Here is a 21,379-nt window from a genome sequence, read left to right as displayed (position 1 = left end):
GATTGTTTTCCAAATATGACATGTCAGTGTTGGAGGGCTCCTTTTTTTTTTTTACTGACAATAGAATAAACAAAGAGAGAGAGGAGGAAATAAAGATGTTATTGTGAGAAAGGGAATTAAAGCACATTGCCAGAACATTCAGACAAGTATTTTCAAACTGTAAATAGCTTTGACAAGTCTCTACGTAAAGAGAAGATTGTATTTTTATGGAACTGTAAGCACAAAAAAGAGTGAGAATAATGTACACCTTTTAAATATATTGTATTATATATATGTATAAATAAAAAATCATGATAAAAAGTCACTGTATTATTTTAGAAAACCTGTGGACTTTCCTTTGTCTCCATAGATAATTTGATTTGGTCACCTGTACATTTCTGCAATCTTTTTTATTACAGCCGCTAGATGGCAGACTGAACCGCTACCCTCTATCGCATTCTATGAGCCCAGTGAAACAGACACAAAAGACATTAACATTTTACTTAACATCAACATAAGAGGAATCATGTCATGCACAACCATTGTGAACAAAATGAAATACAAGTAATAGCTGGATAGCTGGTGTCTTGCATTTATAAATATCAACCAGTGGTACACAACATGTACACTCACTCTACACGATGGACTTTTTTTTAATAGGCAAGTCAGTTAAGAACAAATTCTTATTTTCAATGACGGCCTTGTTCAGGGGCAAAATGACAGATTTGTACCTTGTCAGCTCAGGGATTAGATCTTGCAACCTTTCGATTACTAGTCCAACGCTCTAACCACTAGGCTACGCTGCCGCCCCAAACATCTGCACTGAAACACCATTTCTCTCTGGAGATCATGAACAGCATATGTTCAGCTGCAATACAGTACTTCGAAAATTAGCAGAGCAAATAAATGTTACAATACAAAAAAGCTATACATCACACAAACTAGATTTGTGAGAAACAGCCAAATAGAAGGGTTCCTCAGTAGAAATGCCCCAGACTGAATAGAGAAGTACTTGATGGGGAGAGGGGTCTGTTCATAAAAATACACACATTTATCTGCTTAAATGTGTCCAAAAAAGCTCTGTAACAAAGATACTAACTGTAGTCTGCTCTCTGGTGATATAGGGACTGAGTGTTTCCAACCCAATGGTACAGTGGGTTAGAGGTCAGCGAGACAGGAGGGGCAGGTCACTGGAGTTCATGATTAGGCTGGAGTCCAGGTTGAGGCTTTCTGGGAAAACAAGATGAGCCACATAGATTTAAGACAGAACTGATGAAGACTCTCTATTCAGCTAAATACCTTGGACTTTGGCATAATGCCACAATGTGAACCACGTTGATTGAGAGCAAGTGATGGAGCGGATATTATCATTCACCTTGATCAAAGTTGAGCTTCTTGGTGATGGAACTATCTCCCAGTCCCTCAATGTCCACCAAGTCGCTGTTCACATCAGAGTCATTCAGAGCACTGAGCGTCACATCTACACACACAGACAGGGAAACATGTTAGTAAACTTGCACATACATTCAAGTCAGCCAATGTCTGGGGTAAACGCACCAGAAGTATTGATTCGAAAAGGATTAGCATATTTCAAAAGAAATGTCTTTATTCGATTTTCATCCATAGTCAAAAGACAAACTAAAATCAGTATACAAGCCATATTCATTACACAATCCCTGCCCCATGACGTAAAGGCCTGTATCATTCCACTTACCTGCTGTTTTCTGTTTCTTGATGGCAGTGGGCATAGAGGGGCTCTGCAGCCCTGTAGTCACGACAACCTGTGAGGTGGGCACTGCGATGACAGTGGGGGCCACGGGTGCTAGTGCGGCTGCCATGATGACTGTGGTCTTCTTGGTGATCTTTTTGGGGGAGTCGGAGGAGAGGGGCACCCTGCTGTCCTCATACAGTTTCCTCTTCACTGTCGTCTTTATCTGGGCTCTGCATAAAACAGAGGAGGCAACAGATTGGTTATGTGATTTTCATACAGGTTTAAACATAGGATGCATAATGGTAAACAAGGTAATTTGCCAACAGAGATGTCAGGAGTTGAAGTCAACCCCACTGAAGTCAACCCCACTGCCTTTTTTCTTTAGAAAAAAGGCAGTAAAGATAAAAGATCAATGGATGAAAGATTGTAAGAGTGGGTGCAGTATGATGAGATAGAGAGGGAGAAAGAAAGATTGAAAGTGTGGCAGGATAGAATAAACATGGATGGCAAGAAAGAGGGGACAGAAGGGTCCTTACACAGTGCGCTCCTTAATCACAGAGCTGATACTGTTCAGATCATCACCGAAGCGCCGCACAGCTGACCGCAGCATCTCGACCTCCGTCTCTGTCCATTTGGCTCTGGGGAGAGGGGCATAGTAATGGGAAGAAGAAAGGAGAAGAGTCAGTAGGAAGGTTTCCATTGACCCAGATTTAGCACCCCCAAAAAAATTGCGACATGTAATGGAAACGGCAGATACAGGACACATTTTCAAAAGATCGGCAACATTTTATCCATTGGACGGGTGGATTTTTCCTTTGTCAAACTTTCTTAACTGCGACAAATGACGACGGAAACAGTTTTTTGAATAAATTATGATTGCCAAATAATTTTGAGGGTAGTTTAATTTTAAGGGCACGCGATATCACGTAACTATAAAGCTCCACATTTAATTCTAAAGCCAACAACTTGCAAAATCCATTATACAACTATAAAAAAAAAATCTTTGTAGGGCTTAAAAACTATTACGGACTACAAAAGGGAAACCCAGACGGGAGCTGCCCAGTGACGCGAGCCTACCAGACGAGCTAAATTCCTTTTATTTTTTTGTATTTTTTTTATTTAACCTTTATTTAACCAGGTAGGCAAGTTGAGAACAAGTTCTCATTTACAATTGCGACCTGGCCAAGATTAAGCAAGCAGTTTGACACATACAACAACACAGAGTTACACATGGAGTAAAACAAACATACAGTCAATAATATTGTAGAAAAATAAGTCTATATACAAAGTGAGCAAATGAGGTGAGATAAGGGAGGTAAAGGCAAAAAAGGCCATGGTGGCGAAGTAAATACAATATAGCAAGTAAAACACTGGAATGGTAGATTTGCAGTGGAAGAAAGTGCAAAGTAGAAATAGAAATAATGGGGTGCAAAGGAGCAAAATAAATACAGTAGGGGAAGAGGTAGTTGTTTGGGCTAAATTATAGATGGGCTATGTACAGGTGCAGTAATCTGTGAGCTGCTCTGACAGCTGGTGCTTAAAGCTAGTGAAGGAGATAAGTGTTTCCAGTTTTAGAGATTTTTGTAGTTCGTTCCAGTCATTGGCAGCAGAGAACTGGAAGGAGAGGCGGCCGAAGGAGGAATTGGCTTTGGGGGTGACCAGAGAGATATACATGCTGGAGCGCGTGCTACAGGTGGGTGCTGCTATGGTGACCAGCGAGCTGAGATAAGGGGGAACTTTACCTAGCAGGGTCTTGTAGATGACCTGGAGCCAGTGGGTTTGGCGACGAGTATGAAACGAGGGCCAGTCAACGAGAGCGTACAGGTCGCAGTGGTGGGTAGTATATAGTTTATGCTCGCTTCGAGGCAAGCAACACTGAAGCATGCACAAGAGCACCAGCTGTTCTGTATGACTGTGTGATAACGCTCTCGGTAGCCGTTGTGAGCAAGACCTTTAAACAGGTCAACATTCACAAAGCCCCGGGGCTAGATGGATTACCAGGATGTGTACTCAAAGCATGTGCGGACCAACTGGAAAGTGTCTTCACTGACATTGTCAACCTCTCCCTGACTGGGTCTGTAATACCTACATGTTTCAAGCAGACCACCATAGTCCCTGTGCCAAAGGAAGCGAAGGTAACCTGCCTAAATGATTACCGCCCCGTAGCACTCACGTCGGTAGCCATGAAGTGCTTAGAAAGGCTGGTCATGGTTCACATCAACAGCATCCTACCACGCTGATCCTCAACACTGGGCCCCCTCAGGGGTGTGTACCATGCTTCACCGTAGGGATGGTGTCAGGTTTCCTCCAGACGTGACGCTTGGCATTCAGGCCAAAGAGTTCAATCTTGGTTTCATCAAACCAGAGAATCTTGTTTCTCATGGTCTGAGAGTGCTTTACGTGGCCTCTGGCAAACTGCAAGCAGGTCTCGGAGCTCTACGGACAAATCGACCTCATGGCTTGGTTTTTTCTCTGACATGCACTGTCAACTAAGGGACCTTAGTGTGTGCCTTTCCAAATCAATTGAATTTATCACAGATGGACTCCAATCAAGTTGTAGAAACATCAAGGATGATCAATGGAAACAGGATGCACCTGATCTCAATTTCAAGATCTCAAGTCTCATAGCAAAGGGTCTGAAATTCCAAAAAACCAACGCATACAAAGTTGTATAGCGGCAGAATAAGATACTGGATAGGGAGGGGTCTATTTCATTGCGTTTTTCACTCATCACGTTTATTCCGAAAAATGTCTGTCCTCACTCTGGTTGCCTATGGACAAACATTAAGAATAAGCTACGTGGTGAGTTGATGCCTATTCAGCAGCTAGTTAGCTAGGTTTGTATGCGTTGCTACTTTGTATGCGTTGTTGGTTGGCAACCTTTTACTTCATGTTTTTTGGAACAGATTCCTGTTGGAACGTTCTACAAATTATACCCACCCCTTCAAGCCTATCAACTCCCAAGATTAGGCTGGTGTAACCGATGTGAAATGGCTAGCTAGTTAGCGGGGTGCGCGCTAATAGCGTTTGAAACGTCACTCGCTCTGAGACTTGGAGTAGTTGTTCCCCTTGCTCTGCATGGGTAACGCTGCTTCGAGGGTGGCTGTTGTTGATGTGTTCCTGGTTCAAGCGAGGAGAGGGACGGAAGCTATACTGTTACACTGGCAATACTAAAGTGCCTATAAGAACATCCAATAGTCAAAGGTATATGAAATACAAATCGTATAGAGTGAAATAGTCCTATAATTCCTATAATAACTACAACCTAAAATTTCTTACCTGGGAATATTGAAGACTCATGTTAAAAGGAACCACCAGCTTTCATATGTTCCCATGTTCTGAGCAAGGCACTTAAACGTTAGCTTTCTTACATGGCACATATTGCGCTTTTACTTTCTTCTCCAACACTTTGTTTTGCATTATTTAACCCAAATTGAACGTTTCATTATTTATTTGAGGCTAAATTGATTTTATTGATGTATTATATTAAGTTAAAATAAGTGTTCATTCAGTATTGTTGTAATTGTCATTACAAATAAATAAATAAATAACAAAAATCGGCTGATTAAATCGGTATCGGCTTTTTTGGGCCTCCAATAATCGGTATCGGCGTTGAAAAATCATAATCGGTCGACCTCTAGTCTGAATACATATTAAAAATAAAAAAAACATACCTTATTTACATAAACATGCAAACATTTCTAAAAACCTGTTTTTGCTTTGTCATTATGTGGTATTATGTGTAGATTGTTGAGGGGGAAAAAGTATTTCATCCATTTTAGAATAAGGCTGTAACGTAACAAAATGTGGAAAAATTCAGTCAATGCGTAACATTTCAAGAACCTTGAAAGTTTCTTCAAGTGCAGTTGCAAAAACCATCAAGCGCTATGATGAAACTGGCTCTAATGAGGACCACTACAGGAAAGGAAGACCCAGAGTTACCTCTGCTGCAGAGTCAACTGCACCTCAGATTGTAGCCAAAATAAATGCTTCACAGAGTTCAAGCAACAGACACATCTCAACATCAACTGTTCAGAGGAGACTGCGTTAACCAGGCCTTCATGTTCGAATTGCTGCAAAGAAACCACTACTAAAGGACACCAATAAAAATAAGAGACTTGCTTTGCATTGACAATAGACCGTTGGAAATCTGTCCTTTGGTCTGATGAGTCTAAATTTTTGATTTTTGGTTCCAACCGCTGTGTCTTTGTAAGACACAGAGTAGGTAAACAGATGATCTCTGCATGTGTGGTTCCCACCGTGAAGCATGGAGGAGGTGGTGTGATGGTGCTTTACTGGTGACACTGTGATTTATTTAGAATTCAAGGCACACTTAACCAGCATGGCTACCACAGCATTCTGCAGCGATACGCCATCCCATCTGGTTTGCACTTAGTGGGACTATCATTTGTTTTTCAACAGGACAATGACCCCAAACCCACCTCCAGATTTTATAAGGGCTACTTGACCAAGGAGAGTGATGGAGTGCTGCATCAGATGACCTGGCCTCCACAATCACCCGACCACAACCCAATTGAGATGGTTTGGGATGAGTTGGACCGCAGAGTGAAGGAAAAGCAGCCAACAAGTGCTCAGCATGTGTGGGAGCTCCTTCAAGACTGTTGGAAAAAGCATTCCTCATGATGCTGGTTGAGAGAATGCCAAGAGTGTGCAAAGCTGTCATCAAGGCAAAGGGTGGCTACTTTGAAGAGTCTCAAATATAAAATATATTTGATTTGTTTAACACTTTTCTTTGTTGGTTACTACATGATTCGACAATGTAGGTTATTGTGAAAAAGTTTATTTTTGGTGTGACGTCATTACATCCAGCTGTTTATATTGACACGACAGTTAAATGGAAATGAAATTGTCGCATCTATTTTCTATGCAATCTTTGTAAACTTTGACAAAAAATAAATAATAATAATCACTGCTACTGTTATTTCTGGACAATTCAATGGTAACAGAGTGATGCTGAGATTTTCTACTTTAAAATGTATGTCAAACAAAAACAAATTACTGCAAAGTTAAACAAACCATATAACTATGCACAACTAGCAGTGGCGATTTTAGCATGTAAATCTTGGTGGGGAATTTTTTTTTAAGTGGAATGCATGCCAGCAAAGCCACTACACAACACTAAACAATACATTAATTGCACTATAACGGTGACAAACGGTGCCAACAAACTGTTAGGGCCTACATAAAGCTGTCCCAACAGCAGAGTCCCAACAACAGTCCCGACATCTTACCACTGCTACACCTGGCTATCAACGGAGCCTTGTCTGGCAGCGAAACAGTTCATTCAGCCTCATTTACTGTCTTTTAAAAAAACATAGCTGATATGGCTGACTTGCTTAAACAAATGTGGTTTCTCATGACAATTGAGATGTACAAACTATGGCATAAGGGGACGACAAGCGGATAAGAGGCAATCCGTCAGACAATGAGCGAGCTAGGATGGACGTAACGTTGGCCAATATAACTATTTGTTTAACACTTTTGAAATGTACAGCAACAGAATTCACGACATGGGCCGTTCTTACAGTGCTCTCCCTATACACCAACTTAGAACCATAGGATAAATAAAGGGGGCATATAAGTAGACAATGAAAGCTCTTACAATAGTCAATGATTACATTTCTCTAAAACAGGTTATAGGCTACAGAAGAACAGTCAGAACACTAGGTGAAATTAAGAGGGGTAAATAGACCAAATTATTAGGGTGAGGCACATGGGCTACTAACATCTTACTACACAACATACACTTAGTACTACTTTCTTATCTACAGTATACATATATCCCTGCACTACAGTATACATATATCCCTGGCATATTATATAATTTACGAAGCAGCATACAAAAAAAATGTTAGACTCACATTGTTGTGCTTGCCTCACTTGAACAGGAAGTTGATGAGCCGGTCCACCAAGTTAAGAGTTGTTTTGAGCGTGGCACAAATCATGCTTCATTGACAGCATGGCCAATGTTGACTGTTTATCATGTTAAACTTGGAAAAGAGCCCCTTAATCTCAGATTTGGCACCACATAGCCACTGTCACTGATTCCTTCCAAACCACTTGTTGAATTTGAGATTTCCAACTTGTTGTGTAATGTTTTGTCCAATGGCCGATGAGCACCGATATGTTTTATCTATAATTTCTCTTCATTATTTCTCTTCATATGACAAGGATTAAAAAGGATTTGCCAGTAGATTGTTGACTTGATTCATGATGATGAATCCGTAGGATGTTTAAAGCTAAGATTTTGAAAGTATGATGTTGACATGATCAGTCCAATCAAAGCTACTGTACATATAATGTGATTTGACGTCATTTTATCTGTGGCCAATGACCTTGAGCCTTCTTGGATGGTCACTTCTATGACAGCAGCCAAAGGGCTTGAATTTTCAATGTCTCCTCTTATTCATGGCAGTGATGTAAAGTCCCCATGAGTGACAGAATACTGAGCCAATCCCGGCACCACACTGTATTTTCTGCTGGCTTGCCCCACCACCACAGAAACCACTGACTGAGCTAGGCTAAAACACCTGCATTTTGGAGCTGCCTTACTCAAGAAAATAAAAAAGAGACCATGTTTGTATGCAGCTTTATTAACTCAATATGTATTTGTACATTCTTCGAAACTGATATGTGACACATATTAATGCCAAAATAACATGCAAAACAGGCAAGCCCCCTCAAAAAATCATGACGGGTCGCCACTGACAACTACTACTTTTAACAAATATACATTTACTTTTAGAACATTTTTGACGGTTTGTGCTGTCATTCTATTACCAAATGTTGCATCCGCACTATTATTCAAGTAAATGTGTTTTTATAAAATTGTCTGTGGAAATTGTTAAGTAGTCCTTGTGCATAGAGTTGTATGGTATGTTTAACTTAGCAATGGTTTTTGTTTGACATACATTTTAAAGTGAAAAATCGGAGTCTCAGCATCAATCTGTTATTGCGGAATAACTACACCTTAATCCCCATATTGTTTTGAGTGAGTGAAAGAGAGTGTACACTCACCCTGCAGGGCTAGAGTCAGCTACTGGATGCAGCTGCATGGTAAGCTCACCCAGCTTGGTGAAGGCTGCTCCTGCTGCAGAGAAGATTTCTCCCACCTGTCACAGAAATAGAGACATGGAAACGTAATAGTATTGCATTAGTTTAGGGCCATATCATATGACGCATTCACACCATGGTTACTAGTAAAATAGAGAAGCACTGTTTAAGACCTTAGACTGTTCTTACCTTAGTAGAGGCTGAAGTCATTTTGGGCTGTTACTGTAGCTTGCTATCCCAGGCAACAACAATAGCAAATGTCTTAGGGGAAGCTAACGTTAGCAGGGTAGTTACAATAAAAGGCGGCAAATTAAGCGTTTCAACAATTAAGACGCAAGACAAATTCGCATAGACTAATGCGTTTACGAAGTGTAACTTTGTCGTTTGAAAACTAGATTTTTCAATTTCGCAGCAAAACGGTCCAATAAATTAATAAAGATTTGTTAACTAACTAGATAGCAAGCTAGCCTGGTGACTGTCGCGCGAGATTCGAGAAAGGGGGAAGGCGGGGCCTAACTGAGGACCAATTTTGATTGGCTTTCGTACCGTAATAGACGAACATTTACGGAAATTAACGAAGGAAACGATTGTCATCTGATGGAGTCTAGGACGACGTTCGTCCATTGAGAAAAGAAAATACTGTTTTAGATTAGTGTATTGAAATTGTTTATTTTGTTAGAAAAGATAAAGTACAAGAATGCCATCCCTTTTATTCTGTGGTCCGAAAATGGCCGCTTGTGGAATAGTGATCAGCATATGGGGAGTCATCATGCTGGTAAGGATTAGCTGGCTAACGTTATCTCCCACCCCATCCTTGCCAGTAAAGTATCTGCTAAAGCTAGCTAGCGTTAGTTATAGGTCGTGTCAAGATTTTCCACCTTTCGATATTAGCTACTTAACGGTCATGTTTTTTGATAAGAGACCTGTAGGTGATTGTGGGCTAAAGTAACTTTAGATTTACATAATCTGATAATTAGAGCCAAATTGGGCAGCCGCAAGCTAGCTAGTAGCCTGGAGACCAAATGTTGAATTGCATTGGATTCAACGTCGGGCATAAATGAGCATTTGGATCAGGAAAGTTTCCTCTCACGACCTCTACAAACCAGAATGTTAAATACAATAATATTTTAACTTACTTTACGGGTTGGTCCGTTTGCAGGTAGGAATGTATCACACTATATCCACAGGAAAGTATAATCATTGGTCGCATTATTAGCTTTCAGAAATCTGCATTTTCAAAACTCAGACCATTAAAATAAATGTTGCGGCTTAGCATGTCTTCTCTTGAGAGCCAGATCTGCCTTCTGCGGCCTTTCTCAATAGCAAGGCTATGCTCACTGAGTCTGTACATAGTCAAATATTTCCATAATTTTGGGTCAGTCACGGTGGTCAGGTATTCTGACACTGTGTACTCACTGTTTAGGGCCAAATAGCATAGTAGTTTTTCTGTTTTTGTCAAGTAATTTATCTGTGTGTTTTCTCAAGATTTGGTTGGGTCTAATTGTGTTGCTGTCCTGGGGCTCTGTGGGTTCTGTTTGTGGTTGTGAACAGAGCCCAAGGACCAGCTTGCTTAGGGGGCACTTTCCCAGGTTTATTATTTCTCTGTAGGTTATGGAAGATTTAGGAATTTTTTTATTTTTAAGTGGTTGTAGAATTGAATGGTTCTTTTCTGGATTTTTATCATTAGCGGGTATCGGCCTAATTCTGCTCTGCATGCATTATTTGGTGTTTTATGTTGTACACTGAGGATAGTTTTTGCAGTCTCTCAATTTGGTGTTTGTCCCATTTTGTGAATTCTTTGTTGGTGAGCGTACCCCAGACCTCACAACCATAAAGGGCAATGGGTTTTATAACTGATTCCAGTATTGTTAGTCAGATCCTAATTGGTATGGTGGGTGTAATTTGTGGAACGTTCCAACAGGAATCTATTCCAAAAACGTTGTAAAGTACAAGGTTGACAACAAACAACACACAAAGTTGCACAATCAATTCACCTAGCTAACTAGCTGCCGAATAGGCGTCAACTCATCACGTAGCTTATTCTTAAACTTTGTATACATTGTTTGTTGGCAACCTTGTTATTTACAACGTTTTTGGAACAGATTCCTGTTAAAACGTTCCACAAATTATACCCACCCTAATTGATATGTAAAATGTTATGTTCTTTTGATGGCATAGAAGGCCCTTGCCTTGTCTCTCAGATCGTTCACAGCTTTGTGGAAGTTACCTGTGGCGCTGATGTTTAAGCTGAGGTATATATTGTTTTTTTGTGTGCTCTAGGGCATTCGTGGTCCTGGGAACTGGACCTTTTTTGGAACACCATTATTTTTGTCTTACTGAGGTTTATTGTCAGGGCCCAGGTCTGACAGAATCTGTGCAGAAGATCTAGGTGTTGCTGTAGACCCTCCTTGGATGGGGACAGAAGCACCAGATCATCAGCAAACAGTAGACATTTGACTTCAGATTCTGGTAGGGTGAGGCTGGGTGCTGCAAACTGTTTTATTGCCCATGTCAATTCGTATATATATATATATATATATATATATATATATATATATATATATATATATATATATATATATATATTATTTATTTATTTATTATTAAAAAATCATGTTTTGAAGAGGGTGGGGCTTAAGCTGCATCCTAGTCTCATCTCCCAGCCCTGTGGAAATAAATGTTTCTTTGCCAATTTTAACCACACACTTGTTGTTTGTCTACATGGATTTTATAATGTCGTATGTTTTTCCCCCAACACCACTTTCCATCAATTTGTATAGCAGGCTCTCATGCCAAACTGAGTCGAAAGTTTTTTTTTTAAATCAACAAAGCATGAGAAGACTTTGCCTTTGTTTTGGTTTCTTTGTTTGTCAATTAGGGTGTGCAGGGTGAATACGTGGTCTGTCGTACGGTAATTTGGTAAAAAGCCAACTTGACATTTTGCTCAGTACATGTTTTTTTCTGAGGAAATGTACAAGTCTGCTGTTAATGATAATGCAGAGGATTTTCCCAAGGTTGCTGTTGACACATCCCACGGTAGTTATTGGGGTCAGATTTGTCTCTACTTTTGTGGATTGAGGTGATCAGTCTTTGGTTCCAAATATTGGGGAATGTGCCAGAGCTGAGGATGATGTTAGAGTTTAAGTATAGCCAATTGGAATTTGTGGTCTGTATATTTTATCATTTCATTTAGGATACCATCAACCCCACAGGCCTTTTTGGGTTGGAGGGTTTGTATTTTGTCCTGTAGTTCATTCAAAGTAATTGGAGAATCCAGTGGGTTCTGGTAGTCTTGAATAGTTCATTCTAATATTTGTAATTGATCATGTATGTTTTTGCAGTTTGTTCTTTATCCCTCTCGCTTTACCTCTTCCTCTCGGTCATGTCTAGATGGCATCCAGCTATGGTCAACTTTACTCTGGGGTTTTTTTTGGGGGGGGCGTTGCATTTTAGCTAACCCTAACCCCTTTCCCCACCTTAGCCTAATTCTCCTAACCAGCTGTGCAATTTCTGCTAAACCTGCTACAAAAAGTACATTTTGACAAAAGCTAGATCCCTTCTAGCCATGACCCTTATTCTCTGGTGAAAACAGATTTTTATAACTAACCCAATATAGACCAGAGCCTGTCGTTTCCATTGGGAGTAAATTAATCATAGTGGGCAGAACAAACAAAGATGTGTGCAGAGCCAAGCACGAGCCAGTGAGATCCTATTGGCACATTCTAGCATTTATTTGCATATTTCTGTGCACGTGCGGAATAACTCAATTCGCCCTTGCACTCCTAAACAATGCCATTTTTAGAAACGTTGGCAAAGGCTAAAGTCACCAAAATACAGTACACTCTGTTTGTTACAGAGTAACAGTTTTGAAAACAGAAAACTGTATGGAGATAATGTTTCATCCATGAGAATATGAGCAGAATGTCTGCCAAAATCCATCTCGCTCCATCTCCTCCCACTGCCAGCCACTGGGCTTCCTCACATCACCATATTTGGTAGTGAGTGGAAACGCCAATCGGATGCTTCCCTTATCTACACTGAAATATAATTTCAGTAGTCCTCTATTATGATTTAGTTTTTTCTATCTCGCATAGCTCATTAATATGCCTTTGTGGTTTTGTGTGTGTATATAGTCTTTATTTATATATAAATATATTTATATAAATTATATATTTATTTATTTGTGGGTCTAAGGATACAACAATGAATAATGTGGAACAAATAAATACCAATAAAGGATAACTTACAATAATGAACACCTTATGCAGTAGCTGTGAACCTGGCAATATTAAAGATTTAAATACATAACTGTACCAAAACCTATCAAAGTTCGTCATTCATTTATTTTCAGATTTTTTTGTACATTCACATGGCAATCATAGACTAAAATACTGAATTCTGCTGTGTGTGATATAGAGGAGGTGGTTGCTGTGTCTGTGAGAGGTTCTGCCTGTCACTTGTTCTCAACAGGCCGTCAGTCTCAGAAGGGGGACTTGAAGAAGGAGACTGCAAAGTCCAGGCACTGCTGCTCTCTTTGCTCTGAGTGTTTGCAGTGCTAGTGTTTTTAGTTAATCTGTTTATCTCACATATTTATGTGCCCAGTATGATAGAGCAAGAACTTTCTTAGCAGATAATGACAACAGTAGCTGTAGATGATGTGTGCCCAGTATGATATGTGCCCAGTATGATAGAGCAATAACTTTCTTAGCAGATAATGACAACAGTAGCTGTAGATGATGTAGTGAAAAGTTGGAGGGTGGTTGGTAATGGAGGACATCAGGTGGATCCACGTCTGGGTGTTGGGCAGAACCCCTAGGTCCTGGAGAACAGGACCAGAGTTAAAGGGAACAGGGTAGGAGACAGAGATGTAAACAAGCAAACACACAGGTAACACTTTACTGTGAGAAAATGTGATGGATTAGTGCAGTGTTATAAATGGGAGATATGTACTTTACAACACTTTTGGAAGGTATAGCCTACCTCAAACTGGTCCCCCTTCGACTTAGAGCACAGATACTCAACCTGATCTGATCTCACTGGTTCTGGTGGACGGGATACCTCCTGGTCCATTCACCAAACCTGGAGGAGGGGGTAGGAAAGCAATATCTATTGACAATGTAAGATATTGAAATATGTGTTATGTACCATGGAAAAACAAAATTGTAAAAAAAATTATAAAAACAAGCCATTGGTGACAGAATATAACCGGTCTGGCTAGCTAGCCAGCTCCTGTTGCTGGCTAAGCAGGCTGAGGTATATAAGTACAGTAGCTAGCAACGTCAATCTAAAAACAGCTTAAATGATTTGTTCCTATTTAACAATATGTACTTAAATACAGTGGCTTGTGAAAGTATTCACCCCTCTTGGCATTTTTCCTATTTTGTTGCCTTACAACCTGGAATGAAAATTGATTTGGGGGTTTGTATTATTTGATTGATACAGCATGCCTACCACTTTGAAGATGCAAAATATTTATTGTGAAACAAACGAAATGACACAAAAAAACTGAACTTGGGCGTGCATAACTATTCAGCCCTCCCAAAGTCAATACTTTGTAGAGCCACCTTTTGCAGCAATTACAGCTGCAAGTCTCTTGGGGTATGTCTTTATAAGCTTGGCACATCTAGTTACTGGGATTTTTGCCCATTCTTCAATGCAAAACTGCTCCAGCTCCTTCAAGTTGGATGGGTTCTGCTGGTGTACAGCAATCTTTAAGTCATAGCACAGATTCTCAATTGGATTGAGGTCTGGGCTTTGTCTAGGCCATTCCAAGACATTTAAATGTTTCCCCTTAAACCACTCGAGTGTTGCTTTAGCAGTATGCTTAGGGTCATTGTCCTGCTGGAAGATGAACCTCCATCCCAGTCTGAAATCTCTTGAAGACTGAAACAGGTTTCCCTCAAGAATTTCCCCATATTTAGCACCATCCATCATTCCTTAAATTCTGACCAGTTTCCCAGTCCCTGCCGGTGGAAAAACCTCCCCACAGCATGCTGCTGCCACCACCATGCTTCACTGTGGGGATGATGTTCTCGGGGTGATGAGAGGTGTCGGGTTTGCGCCGGACATAGCGTTTTCCTTGATGGCCAAAAAGCTCAATTTTAGTCTCATCTGACCAGAGTACCTTCTTCCATATGTTTGGGGAGTCTCCCACATGCCTTTTGTCGAACACCAAACATGTTTGCTTATTTTTTTCTTTAACAATGGCTTTCCTCTGGCCAGCTCAGTGGAGCTCAGCTCAGTGGAGTTTACGACTTAAAGTGGTCCTATGGACAGATACTCCATTCTCCGCTGTGGAGCTTTGCAGCAGGTTATCTTTGGTCTCTTTGTTGCCTCTGATTAATGCCCTCCTTGCCTGGTCTGTGAGTTTTGGTGGGCGGCCCTCTCTTGGCAGGTTTGTTGTGGTGCCATATTCTTTCCACTTTTTAATAATGGATTTAATGGTGCTCCGTGGGAAGTTTCAGATATTTTTTTAGAACCCAACCCTGTTCTGTTCCTCTCCTACAACTTTGTCCCTGACCTGTTTGGAGAGCTCCTTGGTCTTCATGGTGCCACTTGCTTGGTGGTGCCCCTTGCTTTGTGGTGTTGCAGACTCTGGAGCAGGTAGTTAGCAGGTTGTCACTGCCAAAAACACCGTTCTTGGAGAGCAAATCTGAGGTAATCATTTTGCGAGGACTAGGTGAGTGTTTGAGGTGAACTAGAACTGCCCGCATCCTCTCGCAACCGCTATGAGGTAAAATGGAGCCATACAACCAGCATAGCAACGGATGCTTTGGTTCATTACGTAATCCTGTCAGAATGTTGCAAGTTTTGGCAACAGAAGCTAGAACTCATCGAATCCTGTAGAGGGGGACACTATTTGGCATGACAGGCCCTAATTGGCCCCGTAATCCAAACCCCTTTACTCTCTGACTACACTGAATGTGCATAATGCATAGCATATGTATTCTCTTGTTGTATTGTAGGTGATGTTGGGGATCTTCTTCAGTGCAAAGTCTGCTGTACTGATTGAGGACGTGCCCTTCACAGAGGAGGACATCCGCAATGAGTAAGTGGTGTGAAGAAAAGGAACCATTAGACCCTTACAATGAACTGAGTTTCTCTTCTAGTTTAGATCCCTTTTGAATTCACCCTTAGAAAACCATCCCATGTTGTCTCTCTTGGGTTTTCCCCCAAACTTAACTGTTTCTTTCATCTCTCTCTCTGCCCCACAGTAAGAACCCCCCGGGGACCATATATGGACTCTACAACCAGGTGGGCATCAACTGCTTCATCGCAGCAGCCATTTATGTTGCAGTGGGGGCGGTGTCACTCTGCCAGGTTCGACTCAACAAGCGCCAGGAGTACATGGTGACATAAGTTTCCCTGCAGCATCAGAAGATTACACACACACACTATTTCAAGTTCTCAAGGGAAGCAACCTTATAAAAAGCTATTTATTTGTAACTGAAGAGTAAAACATTCAACATAAGTCCTCTCTGTTATATGCTAATGACTGAAATGTATCATTCCTTGTATTTGCATACAACTATTTATTGAATTGACCAAAACTGTAACCCAAAAATGCAAACTGTCAATTGATCATGGTGAATAAAATTGTAAATCTTGTTCCCCTCAAGGACCATTTCAGTGCATACATCATGTGTGCTAGATAACTCAACACAAATTCCTAGATGCAACAGACAACTACAAAGTTACAAAAAGATGTAGAACGATCTCCTGTTTCAATAGAGCAATCTGAATTCACTGCAAATTCATAATGGTCAATGTTTGTCAAATCAAGAGATATGTCAAATGGTTAAATATGTACATTGTGTACTGTGTCTTTTGTGTTTATGTGCTGTTGTGAATTGTATGCTGTTGAGATATAGCTCTTAATTTGTTTGTCACTTATGTAGTAGTTACTCAGAAAAATATGGTGCACCAAATGTTTGAATGATGTATTTATTTAATGTGTTTGTTTTCCTGGGTGTAATGATGTGAAAGGATCTATCTAAATGGTACTTAATGTGAAGGACCTCAGTTTCTTGTAGATGTTCCCTGCAATAAACTGGAAGGATAAAAAGGAAATTGCTCCCTTGACTATACATGTTTGACAAAAGGCCATAGCCAAGCCTCCCCGAAAAGAGAACATGACGGTGGCAAGGATAAACATTGGGGTTTGATGGGCTCTATTCAATCCATATCGCGGAAGTTCAGCATTAAAGCCCAATTGAAATTTAAAGGCAATGGTCCCGCATTGACGGAGACTGCATTTACGGTAAACGCTGCATATGTCTGCTCAATTGGAAATTACCATTACATTTCTATCGCGCATACAGATTGAAATAGAGCCCTATGTACAGTATTTATAATACAGACATCAGCCAGGTCTCTAAGCTTCTAATAAAAGCGATTTCTTTTAGCTGAATACATTGTGTATAATAGTTTAAAGATAGAAACCCATTACCCCTCTCTTACCACTGGTGAAATACAATGTTTTTACATGTGGAATTAAACTGAAATCAGACAAATCTTGGATTAAATGATATTTGTTTGTGGTGTACCACTTCAGCTCAGTTCATTACAAAATGAAAAAGTTCAAGTAAAAATACAAATCAATACATTAACAATTATATTCTAGCTCAAGTCATTGGTTATGTGGCCAAGATTGCCAGTAATCCAACTTTTCATCCACAAAACCTTTTATCATTCAGGATGGACTTCAATCTTTGTGAGAGTTGTAATTCTATTGCCTTGTATCTTTGCCTCTGCAGAAAGCGGCATTATCTTAAGAAACCTCTCTTCAAAGTCTCCTTCAAGTTTAAATAGGTCTGTACCAGGATCTCCGATGCCACAATGAAGGGTCTCAGCTTTCCATCTGTCTGTTTCCAGGGTCACCTCCATCTTAGTGAACTTTTCAATTGCTTCATTAGACAGCCTCACAGTCTCCAAAGTAGCAAGCTGGACCTAATTTACACCACAGAGAGTGAGAGAGACCATAACATTTATAGGTTTTATATGAATATCATCACTAGCCTGCAATAAAGAGCTGATCATCTATTTGAAATGCAGAGGCAATGGCAGACCACCCGGCCCTTAGTAACAGGACCCACCTTATAAACCCTGGTTCTTCCAGTTGAGTTGAGAGAAATACTGTCAAAGTTCTTCCTTGCTGAGCGGCCTTTCAGGTTATGTCAATATAGGACTCGTTTTACTGTGGATATAGATACTTTTTACCTGTTTTCTCCAGCATCTTCACAAGGTCCTTTGCTGTTGTTCTGGGATTGATTTGCACTTTTCGCACCAAAGTACGTTCATCTCTAGGAGACAGAACGCGCCTCCTTCCTGAGCGGTATGATGGCTGCGTGGCCCCATGGTGTTTATACTTGCCTACTATTGTTTGTATAGATGAGCATTGTACCTTCAGGCGTTTGGAAATTGCTCTCAAGGATGAATCAGACTTGTGGAGGTCGACAATTTCTTTTCTGAGGTCTTGGCTGATTTCTTTTGATTTTCCCATGATGTCAAGCAAAGAGGCAGTGACTTTGAAGGTAGGCCTTGAAATACATCCACAGGTAGACCTCCAATTGACTCAAATTATGTAAATTAGCCTATCAGAAGCTTCTAAAGCCATAACATAATTTAATGAAATTTTCAAAGCTGTTTAAAGGCACAGTCAACTTAGTGTATGTAAAATTCTGACCCACTGGAATTGTGATACAGTGAATTATAAGTGAAATAATCTGTCTGTAAACAATTGTTGGAAAAATTACTTGTGTCATGCACAAAGTAGATGTCCTAACCGACCTGCCAAAACTATAGTTTATGGAGTGGTTTAAAAACTAGTTTTAATGACTCCAACCTAAGTGTATGTAAACTTCCGACTTCAACTGTATGTAGAATATGAATGGCCCTCATAAATTGATTGACTGAAACTTGAAAACATATTCTTTAGAACCTGGTTCTGACTCCTTGTCCTATGATTCGCTCATATATTTCCTCTTCTGTCCTGAAAAATAAATGTATTTTCTATAAAATAATAATTGTATTGTTGTTTTTATGAATATTGTTTTTCCTTCATCTCAATGTCCTATGCACAACAGAAATGTACCACTAGACTAGAGCAGTGGAAATCCGCTTTAAATTAATTGCCTATACCAACAGTTCAATTGATCTCATCATTCACACACCCTGCAAGATGTTACTAATTTGAATGGACACTGGACCAACGGAGAAAATGTATGTAGTCAAAAACACTATCTCGAATAAAATAAATTCAAACCAGTGGCTGCAGGTATCTCTTCCTCAGACTCCGAATCAATTATGCGGTTCTTATGCAGTCCTACAGGGTTGGAAAAAACAAACACAATAATTAACAACCCAGTGGGCATTTGACATGATAACGACGTCTTTTACTTGTTGAAATCTGGTCAGGATGTTTTATAACCAGATCACAACCAGATTAAGACATAAAAGACGTCATGCAAAATACGCTTAATTGATATTTGATTGATATTTGGTTTTTGGTTGAAATCTGATTGAACTACTGACCAGTTATCTAAATGCTACTCAATTAATATACACCAATCTATATAAACATGTGCATAGTGTTTGTGGGCCATGCAACCATTGTATATATTACACTAGAACCATTACAGTTATTACAATTAATGTAATGTGCTTTTTCTGCAGGGTAATTCAGCTTAGCACACGATTAACTTTTTCAGGAGTAGGGCCATTTGAGGTTTTTATTTGGCAAAATACCAATTTAAAAAACAAAGACATTTGATATATTTCACGTCAAAGTCATCAAATTTGCGAGGTCATTAAAAGCGACTATTTGTGACAGTCTCTACAGTCCGATAGCTATCAGAGATGGTCCGTAATTAAAGAATCTCCGATGCTATAAATGCTTTTGCTTTTACTACAGGATACGGCAGTGGTTTCCGTAGTTGCAGTCCAGCCAATTGAAAAGTGCACATTCACTTCCATAACATTAGTTCTAGGCTACCAGCATGTAAGATAAATATGCACAATAATACAGGATACCTTTAAAAAAAAAATCGCTTCTTGTCACGGTTGTTGTCGGTGAATGAGGACCAAAACGCAGCAGGTACGTGAATGCTCATCTTGATTTTTAATTATCTTTCAAAACGAACATACAAAATAACAAAAACACGAACGATCAACAAAAACAGTCTGGTAAGGCACAAGGCTATACACAGAATAATCACCCACCAATCACACATACAAACACACCCTAATATATGGAACTCTCAATCAAAGGCAGATAGACAACACCTGCCTTCAACTGAGAGTCCCAACCCCAATCAACCAAACATAGAAACACACAACCTAGACTAACCATAGAATACTAAACATAAACCAAAACCCGGAATTACTAAATCAAACACCCTTTACACAAAACACACCACCCCGAACCACATAAAACAAATACCCCCTGCCACGCCCTGACCAAACTACAAAACAATTAACCTTATATACTGGCCAGGACGTGACACTTCTGTTAAAATGCATTACAATGAAATAATGGCTTCTAATGGTAATATTTTGTCTGTGTTAGCTAATTAAACTGTTTATTGTGCTGCACATTTTCTTCTGTTCCACTAAATGTTGTTTTGATGTTCTATTATGACTAACTAAATTTGTTTTTATAATTGATCAAATAACCCGTAGGCCTATGTCTTTTATTTCAATATCCAACTACAATCCACCGGGATTTACAAAAACACAATTTTTATCGCATTTATTTCCATCAATAATTAGTAAAAAATTACTTCTCCTGAATTTCACCCTGAACATATGACTATTATTGCTGACCCTCTGGAATGTCCTAAAATATGCCCCTGACCGCCGTGGTGGAGGAGGACGCAAAGTCTAAATATGAGCAAATTGCTCTTTTTTGAAGACTAAGTAATAACTGCCACAAACTTCTTCAACTAGTACCATGGAAATACTTTTAGCCAGCTGGGTCCACAAAGTTTACTCAGGATTGTCTAGCTTTCTTTTAAAATCTCCAATTGATAAAGTTTTATTAACTGCAGATCTGACCCACCACACCACTCTTCGAGAGGGCCACTACACTCCAGGGGCCGGATTCACAAAACCTTCTTAAGAAGAAAGTTCTTACGTTTTTTCGTAAGTAATGTTTTGTGAATCCGGGCCCAGATCGCCTTCTGTGCTCAGCAGGGGCGAAAATCTGATATCAACTTTGGGGGGGACAATTACATGAAATTTTCTCAAGAGCAATTCCTGAGGGGGACACCAAAAGTTGTGCTGTAACACATAGGCTACATTGTAATATGGTAAATGTATATTGAGGAACCAAAGAAATAAGGTGTTTGCCGTACTCCTAACTACCGGTCCCCAAAACGACACAACTACTCACAACAGCAATACCATTTCCTTTAACAAATCTTAGTTCAGTCACCAGTTTAAGTTGAGAGTGGGGGTATCCATGGCATTCACATCAATCATCTCCAATCCAAAGTTAAATCTAGAATTGGCTTCCTATTTCGCAACAAAGCATCCTTCACTCATGCTGCCAAACTTACCCTCGTAAAACTGACCATCCTACCAATCCTCGACTTCGGCGATGTCATTTACAAAATA

The 21,379-nt window shown here is 39.9% G+C and overlaps 2 protein-coding genes and 1 long non-coding RNA gene across 5 annotated transcripts in view; 1 reads left to right on the top strand and 2 right to left on the bottom strand.

Annotated features, from left to right (window-relative positions):
- Window positions 1–465: 465 nt before the first annotated feature.
- Window positions 466–9,279, bottom strand: LOC106603579 (chromatin complexes subunit BAP18). Its single transcript, XM_014197440.2, has 6 exons — window positions 8,954–9,279; window positions 8,729–8,823; window positions 2,227–2,328; window positions 1,694–1,920; window positions 1,355–1,459; window positions 466–1,209 (listed from the first exon to the last, which is right to left on the bottom strand). The coding sequence occupies exons 1-6, from the start codon at window positions 8,972–8,974 to the stop codon at window positions 1,145–1,147; spliced, it is 615 nt and encodes a 204-aa protein (XP_014052915.1). The 5' UTR covers window positions 8,975–9,279; the 3' UTR covers window positions 466–1,144.
- Window positions 9,280–9,309: 30 nt separating this feature from the next.
- Window positions 9,310–16,834, top strand: rnasekb (ribonuclease, RNase K b). The gene is made up of 3 exons (XM_014197441.2): window positions 9,310–9,539; window positions 15,730–15,812; window positions 15,979–16,834. The coding sequence occupies exons 1-3, from the start codon at window positions 9,462–9,464 to the stop codon at window positions 16,121–16,123; spliced, it is 306 nt and encodes a 101-aa protein (XP_014052916.1). The 5' UTR covers window positions 9,310–9,461; the 3' UTR covers window positions 16,124–16,834.
- LOC106603581 (uncharacterized) overlaps window positions 13,090–21,379 on the bottom strand; it is a 27,804-nt gene continuing 19,514 nt past the window's right edge. For 2 of the 3 annotated variants that reach the window (XR_001328442.2, XR_006769641.1), the window contains exons 4-6: window positions 19,029–19,088; window positions 13,745–13,843; window positions 13,090–13,583 (exon numbers count right to left, since the gene is read on the bottom strand). This is a non-coding gene — a long non-coding RNA (uncharacterized lncRNA). Of the gene's footprint in view, window positions 13,584–13,744; window positions 13,844–17,583; window positions 17,714–19,028; window positions 19,089–21,379 lie in introns of all 3 variants that reach the window. The other variant, XR_006769642.1, reaches the window with a different exon arrangement.

The sequence above is a fragment of the Salmo salar genome, chromosome ssa04, assembly GCF_905237065.1.
Source record: "Salmo salar chromosome ssa04, Ssal_v3.1, whole genome shotgun sequence".
Classification (NCBI taxonomy): Eukaryota; Metazoa; Chordata; class Actinopteri; order Salmoniformes; family Salmonidae; genus Salmo; species Salmo salar.
This window is presented reverse-complemented; position numbering and strand designations above follow the sequence as displayed.

Excerpts from the sequence above, each read along its gene's own strand:
- LOC106603579 (XM_014197440.2), bottom strand. The coding sequence starts at position 8,974 with ATGACTTCAGCCTCTACTAAG. Across the intron at positions 2,329-8,728 it reads GCTGACTCTAGCCCTGCAGG|AGCCAAATGGACAGAGACGG; the intron begins GTGAGTGTACAC and ends CCCTCTCCCCAG. Across the intron at positions 1,210-1,354 it reads GAAGCTCAACTTTGATCAAG|AAAGCCTCAACCTGGACTCC; the intron begins GTGAATGATAAT and ends TTGTTTTCCCAG.
- rnasekb (XM_014197441.2), top strand. The coding sequence starts at position 9,462 with ATGCCATCCCTTTTATTCTGTGGTCCGAAAATGGCCGCTTGTGGAATA. Across the intron at positions 9,540-15,729 it reads TATGGGGAGTCATCATGCTG|GTGATGTTGGGGATCTTCTT; the intron begins GTAAGGATTAGC and ends GTTGTATTGTAG. Across the intron at positions 15,813-15,978 it reads GAGGAGGACATCCGCAATGA|TAAGAACCCCCCGGGGACCA; the intron begins GTAAGTGGTGTG and ends TCTGCCCCACAG.